The 11,723-nt window shown below is 43.4% G+C and overlaps 1 protein-coding gene across 1 annotated transcript; it reads right to left on the bottom strand.

The window, feature by feature from the left end:
- Positions 1-2,116: 2,116 nt before the first annotated feature.
- Positions 2,117-2,568, bottom strand: LOC136379662 (small ribosomal subunit protein eS27-like). The gene has a single exon (XM_066347144.1). It carries the CDS (start codon positions 2,527-2,529, stop codon positions 2,275-2,277), a length of 255 nt encoding a protein of 84 aa, XP_066203241.1. The 5' UTR covers positions 2,530-2,568; the 3' UTR covers positions 2,117-2,274.
- Positions 2,569-11,723: the final 9,155 nt, after the last annotated feature.

Genomic DNA, 11,723 nt, shown 5'->3' with positions numbered 1-11,723 from the left:
ACTGATTCTCTAAGACCCTTTCTAGCTTTAGTAGTTTATGAAAGTATTCCATTTTCCTGAACATTTATCATGTACCTACTACGTGCTTAGTTTTAAGACCTTTGGTGTTGAGAAGCACAATGTTTGGGAAAAAGTTACACAACAATGGTGGACATCTTGTCAGAAGCAAGTTGTGTAGCATAGGTAGAAGTATTGCAGGCACTAAGAGAAGTCAGGGTGGCCATAGGTAGGGAGCTAGGAATTTGAGTGAGGTCTCACAAGAGACTGTGCTAGCCAGAACTCTTTGATTCGGACCTGAGAGAAAACCACCTCCAATTAACTTAGCTAATAGTGTTACAGTTAGGAACCCCTCTACTCATCCCCCTGGAAGGCCTGAGATTCTCTCTTCTATTTTCATCTCTCTGTAAGATGGCTTAATTCTCAAACTTCCCTGCGCTGGTCACTAGAATCAAGGCTGCTGGCTGCTTGTGCTTACATTTTTAAGGTCTTAAATTCAGAAGGAGAAGAGCCCTCTTCCAGCTCCAGTTTGAAAAATCCCAAGAAGCACTGTGATTGGCCTGGGTGGAGTGCTGGGCCTGCGTGCGGAGCGGCACTGGGCCGGGGAGAGCTCAGGATGGGCTTGTGTCAAATACCCCCCCCCCCCTGCAGCTGTGAGGTCGGCACTGGTACCACGGGAGGGAAAAGGTCAGTCATATGTGGGATCTAAAACTGCTGAACTCTCTGAAGCAGAGACTAGAATGGTGCTCCTCAGGGACTTGAGGGTGGGGGAAATAGGGAGATACTGGTCAAAGGGTACAAACTTTCAGTTTTAAGAGTAATAAGGTTTAGGGATCTAATGTGCAACATGGTGACGACTGTAGTTAACAATACTGTACTGTGTACTCAAAAGTTGCTAAGAGTAGATTTTAAATGTCCTCAGCATAACCACAACAATGGAAATCTAATAATTATGCAGGGTGGGGATATATTAATTAACTTAATTGTGGTAAACATTTTACAGTATATATGCATGTGTCAAATCATCACAGTACGTCTTCAACTTAGAAAATGTGATGTCAATTATATTTTAATGAAGCTGGGACGAAAGAAGAGGAAAAACAGTGCTGGGCAGAGTGAAACATGCTGAGCACTTCAGATGGGCAGGATTTATAAAGACAAAGAACATTTAACAGGGTGTGCCTGTAGCAGGTGATCAAAATAATGAATCGAAGGAATAAACAATTGAATAAAAGGGCATGAATAGAAGTAGAAAAGAAAGTATCCTCCCCTGACCAGGCAGTGGCACAATGGATAGAGCATCGATTGGGACGCGGAGGACCCAGGTTCGAGACCTTGAGGTCACCAGCTTGAGCATGGACTCATCTTGTTTGAGCAAGGCTCACCAGCTTGAGCCCAAGTTCGCTGGCTCGCAAGGGGTCACTCGGTCTGCTGTAGCCTCCGGGTCAAGGCACATATGAGAAATCAATCAATGAACAACTAAGGAACCGCAACGAAGAATTGATGTTTCTCATTTCTCTCCCTTTCTGTCTGTCTGTCCCTCTCTCTGACTCTCTCTGTCTCTGCTACAAAAAAGTATCCTCTTTGATTACCAGAATTTTACATTAATTATTCATTTCATTTCCATCAAATCTCTCAGATATGTCTGTGTACATTTTGCAGATAAGAAAAGTGAAGAGTTTAAATTAAAACCCTTCTTTAACAACTAACATGATTCTAACATAGTTAATATGCTTTTATATAGCCGTGACCCATACAACTCGGTCTCAGGCAATGTTTTAGTTAAAAATCAACAGAGAACAAAATAAACAAACAACAACACAGGTTTGTATAACAAAAAATAGTATAAGAAAACTTGAATTTCTTTTCTTGGGTTTGTAGAACGCCATGAGAGTGAACCCCTGTACTTGTCTGGGATTGTATCCTGCCTGGTCCTGGGCTTGTTCAGCAGCGCTCCCAGTTTAGTCCGTGGGCCTCTGGGCTTTCCTCTCCTTGCCCCCATCCTGACTCTGCTTTCCAGAGTCCAAAGTAGCTGGTCTGGTAGAGTAAGACTTTCCTTGGACTTCGGGGAAAGAAGATAAATTTGCATGTTTTTTTTTTTTTTTTTTTGCCCATAATCAAAATTTTATTGAAAAACTGACACCAAAATAGGAGATCACTGTTGTATACTTATAAAATTAAATGTAATTACATTATCTTGGTTGATTAACTAGAATTTCTGAACTGATAAGGCTTTCTGTGATATAACACAAATTCAGGAAGCTGTGTGGATCATTATTAGTGTTGCTTTCTTCTAAATGAACACCCTTCTGTGAGCCTCGCCTTTCCTCCTGTTGGCTGGCACAACACTGTTGAACAACCTACACAAAGAACCACCTTCTGAGCATGACTGAAAACCGTGGTGATCTTGTAGCAACCTGGGCATTTCACATCCATAAAATAAGAATTTGGACTTTGAACTAGCCGTTTCTTTTTATGTTTTTTCTTTTCCTCTTCCAAGGACGGATGCAGTAAATCTCTAGCCAGAGGCATGTTGACGGTTTCGCAAGCTCAGTCCGTCAAGACTTCCGAGGCGACCAAATTTGCATGTTTTAATGGGTGGGCTGGGGTAAAGCAGTGAAAATCTGTGTGTGTGTGCTGTGGCTGCGACACCCTTTTTAGTGGAGTTGTGATTCTGACACAGATATTTTATAGATCATTTTCTTTTCCTCTCCACCATTCTACCTGCGAGAACTATGGAATAACATGAGCAGAGATGAACTATCCCAAGTCTTACCTTCTTGGTCTCTATCCTAAGACCTATATAATCTCTAGCACCTAGTGAAGTAGCAAACAGCGTATAACGATTGTCTGCTTTTGTCATTGTTCCCATGTTTCACTCAGGTCAACACCACACTGAGTGAACAGCGTGTGCTTTTCCTGGTTGTCCTCCAGTAAATGCCCCCTCATTCCTGAGAGACCCACTGATGCGTTTTCTTCTGTGTGATGCCTTCTCTTAAGTGTCACAAAATTTTGTGCATGTATGTTTGGTGTTGACTTATCACCATGTGTCCTAATTACTGGGTACCCATTCATCCACTCCAAGAATTGGTGCTTCTCTCAGATGGGGACCAACCACATCTTAGTCATCTGTGCATCCCCTCCAGTGTCCAACACAGCTTCTGCCAGTTAGTAGGTGCTCAATAAAATTTTTAAAAAATGAATAAAAAATGAATTTACTCAGATATTCCCATATGTAGTGGAGGGCTGTGCACTAAATGGATGTTCAATAACGCTAACCAATTGATTGATCTAGGAGCAGGAGGGAGATGCCGTAAGTTTTCGAGCAGCGGATGACATGATGTGACTCATGTTTCAAGGGGATGGACGTGGCAGCACGGGCTGTTACTTGAGACTGTCAGGTCTTGGGTAATCACTGGTGTTTTGACATTCTTCTATAGCTTTGGGGAAATAAATACAACTAACTGATAAGGAAGAAACTTTTTTGGGATGTTCTCAGAAGTAACTGGTACTGATTTAGCTAAACAAGGCTTCAGAAAAGATCCTAGCATGTTCCCGAGCTCCTAAGGCCCCAGAAGTGTGAAAGAAGGAATTCTTTTCTCCTTCAGATCTAAGCGTCAGGAGTTCTGAAGTGACTGATCCTCTCTTGATTTCCTTGTGCTCCGTCTCCCTTCTGTGTGATGTGTTTGCTGTGTACGTTTGCTCGACAACTAAGGTGTGATTTACAATAGAAAGAGTCTGCTCTCTCTATATTTACAACTCTGCTAATTTTTCTTACTAGTAAATTGGTTCTTTTACAGTTGGCTCACATTTGACATAATATTTTCAACCATCCCATAAGGACTCAATTTGTTCTTCAGAATTGAAATATTTTCTGATCTACATGAATTGTACTTGGAATTTCCTAAGCTGGATTGCTTTGTGCCTGGGTCATCAGGCGGAAGTCCTGCCAGCCCCTGTCTTGGCACAGTCTGGCGTTCTGCGCCTTCTCGCACGAAACCCTGAGGCAGTTTGTAGATGGTCAAGCAGGGAAAACTAAGCTTAAGTGATGCCAAATTATTGTTTGAGGTCAGACAGCTGTAGAGGAAGCCCAGTCCTTAAAAACACATTTTAGGAGAAACTGGAAAAAAGGAGACCAGTTAGGAAACAGTGAAGTTAGGGTTGTTTAGGGTCATTTAAAACTAAGGAAAAAGGCTGCCTGTCTCCTCCTGAGTGTGTGCTGAGTGACCCAACCACTGAAATCATTTGAGAAACTTCTAGGACTTGAGAATTTTTGTGTGACACACCGAAAGGCAACAGAACTAACTTTCTTTTGGGCACGAATCTGAGTTATAGTTTATTAAAAATTAATGGGCATGCCCTGGCCGGTTGGCTCAGCGGTAGAGCGTCGGCCTAGCGTGCGGAGGACCCGGGTTCGATTCCCGGCCAGGGCACACAGGAGAAGCGCTCATTTGCTTCTCCACCCCTCTGCCACGCCTTCCTCTCTGTCTCTCTCTTCCCCTCCCGCAGCCAAGGCTCCATTGGAGCAAAGATGGCCCGGGCACTGGGGATGGCTCTGTGGCCTCTGCCTCAGGCGCTAGAGTGGCTCTGGTCGCAACATGGCGACGCCCAGGATGGGCAGAGCATCGCCCCCTGGTGGGCAGAGTGTCGCCCCATGGTGGGCGTGCCGGGTGGATCCCGGTCGGGCGCATGCGGGAGTCTGTCTGACTGTCTTTCTCTGTTTCCAGCTTCAGAAAAATGCAAAAAAAAAAAAAAAATTAATGGGCATAATTTACCCAGCATGGAGTTGGCCCTTCTGAGGTATTGTAGCAGGGTATTATTACCTGCAAATGCATAGTTTTCTGCAGGTAGGTTAAAACATTAACTTAAATCATGATCTTATGTCCTAATTTTAAATACCATTTATCTGAGCACTTACGAAGGTGAAAACGTTCAGTTTGGGTAATCCAGCCTTTACTGGGTGTTGTATGTAATGTGTGCGACGGAATAAACCTAAAATGGAGGCCTAGGGCCTGTCCTTCGGGAGCTCACAGATTAGACAGGTTAGGAATCTCCGTGGCTGTGACAGTGACATGAGTATGCCCAAGGAGCTGCAGGAACACAGGAGGTGGGAGTAGCCCATTTTGGAAATCTGGGAGTCGACAATTTAGTTTTGCCTTGAAACGTGTGTTAAGAGCTAGTTGAGTAAAGGGAACTGGAGAGGAGGATGCATGGACAAGAATTGTGAGTTGTAAGCAGATGTTACTTTTATTTTATTTTATTTATTCATTTTTAGAGAGGAGAGAGAGAGGGAGAGAGAGAGACAGAGGAGAGAGAGACAGAGAGAGAAGGGGGGAATAATTACATTATTTTTAATGTAAGTTACCTACCAAATTAGCATCAGCAGAGAGTTTATCGGTCTTGAGGTAAAAGTTTTCATTTATTTCTAACTATATGTTTAAATATATTTATGAAAACTACTCTTCTCATTCCTTAGATCTTCTAGTTGCCTTTACTGTTGCCCTTTCTTAATTTCTTTTCTATTGTCCGTATTTAGATATGCATAATCAATTTTCATTAATAGGAGAATAGGATTACAGTCAGAAAAAAAAGACAACATTGATTAAGATTTCATGCTAAAAATGACTTTTAAGTCAACAGTTTGGGTCACAGATTCATGCAAAAAAATTTTTTATTTTTATTTTTTTATTCAGTAAGAGGAGGGGGAGGCAAAGACAGATTCCTGCATGTGCCCCATCAAGGATCCACCTGGCAAGCCCACTGTGGGGCAATGCTCTACCCATCTTGTCATTGCTCTGTTGCTCAGCAACTGAGCTCTTCTGAGCGCCTGAAGCAGAGGCCATGCAGCCATCCTCAGTGCTCAGTGCCAACTTGCTCCAATTGAGCCATAGTTGCAGGAGGGGGAGAGAGGGAGAGGGAGAGGGAGGGAGGGAAGGTGGGAGAGAGGGAGGGAGGGGGGAGGGAGGGAGGGGGGGGAGAGAGAGAGAGAGAGAGAGAGAGAGAGAGAGAGAGAGAGACATGAGAAGGGTAGGGATGGAGAAGCAGATGAGTTCTTTTCCTGTGTGCCCTTACTGGGAATCGAACCAGGGGCATCTAAACGCTGGGCCAATGCTCTACCACTGAGCAAACTGGCCAGGGCTGATTCATGCAAATCTAACACATGGGAATGATGTGTAGTTGTCTCCAATATGAAAAGTCAACTGGAAAATGATTAAGTGTAGACTTTGCCTTTGGCATTTAGTTAATTGTGTTTTGTAGCTTGCCCACTTCCCAAAAGCTCATTTTCCATTATAAGTTGACCATCACAATTTTAATACCAGCAGCTACAGTTTCAGAGAGCTAATGGATTTTATAGATTCTGACAGATGTGAATGTTAATCAGTTTCAACTCACTGTTGTTTAAACTTTCAATATATAACTCCTCTGAGCCTCAGTTTCCCTATTTATGGAATAGGAGAGAAATACCTACACGCTACTTTGGGATTAGATGAAAGAACATTTAGTAAAGCTAAGTACAGTGCCAGGAACATAATGGGTGCTGCATAAATGACTGTTTTTATGACATTGCTACCCAATGTATCATATTGCTTAGGGGTCACATACATGACCGCCCAGAGGGCCCAACTTCTTAGTCTGAGGTGCAAATTAGTCACCAGAGTGAAAAAGCTCAATCCCTCTACTTGTCTGTAAGAGAAGAAAGTCTAGAAGTGGAATCTACCCTCTCCAATGATTCAATGATCCTGTATATCCAGATATTTTCTGGGTCTGTTAGTTTCTCGAGGACAATCAGTCCCGCTCTGCCCTGTTACAACGTGCTTGCCCTGGTGGTTGTGGATGTTGGCTGACGCTGACACGAATAAGCTGGATGTGAGGTGGTGATGGTGAGCTAGGTTCTTGCATCGGTACATGGCTGCTTGGGCGGCACTGCTCCTAGAGTAGCTATAGCACTCCTTTGGGGAGAGGGACAGCTACCAATTCCTCAGTATTCCTGGCACTTCTCTTATTGAAGAAGAGAGAGGAACCACCAACTAATTTAGCAAACCCAGTTTTCTTCCTCCCTAAATATGCAATAAATTGCTACAACATTCTGTTGAATGAACAAGGGCAAGTGGCCAGACAGTACATTGGCAGGTGCCATGACAGATGTTGGGTCTCCCATTGCCCATGGCATCCCAGGGCAGCATACTGAGATCTAGTGGGCTGGGGAAAAAGTATCTGGGTGGGAAACCAGGTTCCAGGGCTCTGGGGCTTTTCAGCTACGCTGCTAGGAAGCACCAGGCCCATCCCTGGCATGACCGAGGGCTGGTGTTAGATGCAATATAATCTGGGCAGGATCTTGACTCCATCCCTATCCTGCCAGCCCAGTGGCTATGATTAGGGAGAAGTCAGCTCCTCCCTTGGCAGGGTTAGGGGACTGGGGCCCAAGCCTCAAGGTTGTGGTTTGTATGATATGGTGAGCTTAAGACGTGACTCACCACAGTGTTCATAGTTGGGGAAAATTTTGCCTATTTCCTGGTGCTATTGGGAGGCTGGGTCCAAGCCTTGCCCTTGCCTGGGACAGATTGCCTTGAATACTCAGCAGTGGCTGGTTTCTGTGGCTGCATGTGAGTGGCCTCCTCCTCTCTGGGATGCCAGGCTGTAGGGGGTGATGTAGACAAGGTAACCTCTGCCACTCACATGACACTTCAAGTATAGAGGAACTACTGCTTTTAGTTTTATATTAAAACTGAAATTGCTTGGTTCTATTTTATTAGCTATTAAATATAAAACTTGTCTTTCTCCCCTTTAAGCAAAAATGTAAATGGGGGTTGTAGGAGTTTACCTGACATCCCGAGCTTGTCTCCTGGACTTGTTGAAAGACCTGGATATCTGCAATGGTAATTGGTTTGACACAAATTCATAGCACCCTTGGTAAGGATGTAGAAACAAGTCCCTATGGACTTCAAGACAGTCATCCATCCATCCATCCATCCATCCATCCATCCATCCATTCATAAAACCTGCATTTACTCAAGATCTGCTGATTACTTAGAGCAGATTGACAGACAAACACTACTTGAGGAATTAATTGTCTGCTCAGAGAAAGGAAGATGAGCCTGAACCTGTAACCAACGCAATAAATGCTGCAACAGAAGCAATGGCAAAGTTCTCTTGGAACATACAGGTAGGAGCAATTAACTTGGCCCCGAGTAATTGGGGAAGATTTCACAGTGGATACCTAATCACGTTAGGTCTTGAAATGTATGTAAGAGTAAACCAGATGGAGAAGAGGTGGAAGAGCTCTCTGGGCAGGGCACATAACTTGTGCAAAGACTCAGAGGTGGGAGAAGCATGGCTTGCTTAGGCATGGCATAAGCCCATGGGGCTGGCATCTAGGTTTGAAGCTCAGGGGGTGTGAGAAGAAAAATAAGGGAAAAGCCAGTCTGGGACCAGAAATGTGCGAAAATCTATAGGGTGAAGAGAAAATTTAGCAACGGGGAGGCGATGTTCAACAATGTGAGTGAAGTCAGAAGTCTTTTTCTCCAGGACCAGAATTTCCCAAAGTATACCATTAGCTTTGAGATATTCCTGGGCTACGAGAGATTTGCAGACAAACAAGTGTGGGAAACACTGCAAAACACTACAGTGTGTGTGTGTGTGTGTGTGTGTGTGTGTGTATGTGTGTGTGTGTATGTAGTCACAGTATTATAGAAGCTCTGACAAGTCATGTACAAAAAACTTGTTTAACTTAATGCTTATTTCTGACTTGTTTGACCATGTATAATATTGTTTTGAGTTTTTTATTAATATGTCCAGGATTTAGCATTCCCTATTACACCTCAAGTTCCAAAAATATTAAATGAAAAATTCCAGAAAGATACAATTCATGTTTTAGACCACGTGCCATTCAGAGTAGCGTGATGAAATCTTGCTCCATCCCCCGGGATGGGAATCAGCGCTTTGTCCCGCGCCTCCATGCTGTGTACACCACATCTGTTAGTCACTCAGTAACCATCTCAGCTGTTAGAGCCGCTGTCCTGGGGTCACAGTGCTTGTGCTCAGGCAGACCCTACTTTACTAACGGTTTCAAAGCGCAGAGTAGCGATGCTGGCAGTATCAGACATGCCAAAGAGGAGGTTAAAGTGCTTCTTGTAAGTGACTTATTAACAAGCATATGTTAAGTTTGCTAAGATCTGTGGTAAGAATGGGTCCTCTGTCTGTGAAATTGTGAAGAAGGTAAAAAGAATTCATGCTTGTTTTGTTGTCCCATCTCAAAACGCAAAGTTACAGCCACCAGTGTTTGCTAAGCACTTAGTTCAGATGGAAAAGACATTACATTTGTGGGTGGAAGACATACACAGAAAATACATTCCCACTGACAGCCACGTGTTGTGCCAGAAAGCATCGATTCTATACAGAGATTACATCAAAGGATTCCCTGAAATGAGGGACACTGCACCATTTACGCAATTAAGGGGTGGCTATACAGAGTCAAGGACAGCTTTGCCATCGTTTTCATCTTGCCTCATCTCAAGAGGGGAGGTGAGGATGGTACAGTAAGATATTCTGAGAGAGGGGCCACATTCACATACTCTTTACTATAGTGTTCTAATTGTTCTATTTATTATAAATTGTTAATCTCCTAACTACTTTATAAATTAAATTTATAATTTAATGTGCCTAATTTATAAGAGAAACTTTATCACAGGTGTGTGTGTAGGAACAATATGTGTAGGGTTCAGTACTATCAGTGGTGTCAGGCATCCACTGAGGGTCTTGGAACGTCTTCCTGGGAATAAGGGAGGGGTGGCTATTGTACGTTGTCCCAGTAGAACCCGAGCTCTCGGTCGATCAGGAGTCCCTGATTCGACTTCCCCGTGCAGTGGGACACTCCTGCTTATCAGCAGGGCTGGCAGCCTCTTCCAGACTACTCTTGAGGCCGCTATGAGGATGCTACTCATCAGTGCTGACACCAAGTGCCACCGGAGGAAAGACATGACCAACACACAGAGTTAATTGCAAGAATGACACAGGCAGTTTATTACTCACCTTTTGGCGTGCCTGGGTACAGTTTAAGGGGCCCCGTCAGCGTGCTCCTCTCGGTTGTCTTTGGTCAGAGCTCAGAGCGGCGTGGAGACAGTCCACGTTCACGTTGGAGTCTGGGCGACTACTGCAGCAGGGGGCCCCTCAGCTTTAGTACCTTTTCTGGCCAACACCTTCTAACAGGTGTCAATCTGCGGGATTATCACCTCAAACCACCTTTTTGGGAGTTCCTAGCAGGGAATCCCCTTTATGTCAATCTGCTGAAGTGTTTACATCAAAATACTTTTTAAGATGTTCTTATTTACGTTAACTTACAAAGTTATGACACCAAGTCACTTCTTTTCTATGTATAACTTCACATACACACTAACTGGGCCTTGCTTGAAAGTCAGTCTGTTTATCACATCTGTACCCACTATATTAATTCCTATCCAGACAGCATAATTTTATTTAATTTCCTTAATTATTTTTAATATTATATTTTAATTACTTTTATATATCTTTCATATTTTTGTTTTTTATATCTCTATATATTTAATTACTATAACATTATATTACTACAACATACACCCAAAACACTGGTCACAAATGGATATATAGATGGAGAAAATGTCCCTGCTCTCTCAAAACTAACCAGCTTGATGAAGAGAGATAGACCCACATATCAGCAATTCAAGGTGGATTTTAGTGGCTAACACATTGGGGGACTGACAGTGTGTTGTGGGTATGCTGGGGAGGAGAGAGATTCCGCCTGAGAAGTTCTGAGAAGGCTTCCTAGGGAAGGAGAAATCTGATTTGGGCCACCTGTCCGTAGATGTTTCTTTTATGAATCTTGTGGCTTTTGTTTTTCTTAAACGTCAGTTAAATTTCACATATTACGTTGTAAGTCATCTCAAGCATAGTTTATGTCTGAGATTAACGCACAGATATAATCTTTGAAAGTTAATCAACTGACCATCTTTTCTGGTTTTATTTTAATGTCTTCAAAAAACCCATAATCCTGTACTTTAAACCAAAACTATATGTAGTTTATCAAATTAAAATTCATGAAATAAAACATTCTAAGATAGCAATAAAGCACAAGGCAATTTAAAAGCAGCATAACCCATTATGTATTTTTCTAAACAAGTTAAAATGTCAGGTTGCATACCATAAAGAAAAGTTTCTCTATTCTATTTACACATGAATAAAACGACAGCCGAACCCTGTAATGCCAGTGGCCAAGGCCAGGCAGGTCCACGTTGGATTTGGGCAGATGGTAGAAAAGCCATGGAGCCGAAAAGCACTGGGCTATCCCTGTTGAATAGGTTCTCCCAACGGTGGACGAGCACACAGGCAGGGGAAACCGCTTCTTCCACAAACAGCAAAACTGGCTCCTCACTGTGGTGGGCAGGCAATCCACAATTCATATCTGCAAGCCCTCCTGAGCGTAAGCACGCATAGCCTTACCTGGGCTATGCACACATGCCTCTGCCGCGTGCTCACGCACTAATCAAGCAAAGTGCTTGCAGCCAGTACACCAGTGGGCAAGCCTGAAAGCTGTTTTCCCAACATCCCACTCCTTTAGGGTTGCTTGCTTCACATTCTATACAACAGGTATCCTCCGTGATGATCTCTGTGCGAGGAGTGAGGTACCGTACATAAACAGACTACAGCAACAGCACAAGTTACACAATAATTACAAAGGTGCCCTTCAGTATGTC

This window comes from Saccopteryx leptura, chromosome 8, assembly GCF_036850995.1.
Source record: "Saccopteryx leptura isolate mSacLep1 chromosome 8, mSacLep1_pri_phased_curated, whole genome shotgun sequence".
In the NCBI taxonomy this organism is placed as follows: domain Eukaryota; kingdom Metazoa; phylum Chordata; class Mammalia; order Chiroptera; family Emballonuridae; genus Saccopteryx; species Saccopteryx leptura.
The sequence above is the reverse complement of the archived record's forward strand: the minus strand, read 5'-3'. Positions and strand labels throughout refer to the sequence as shown.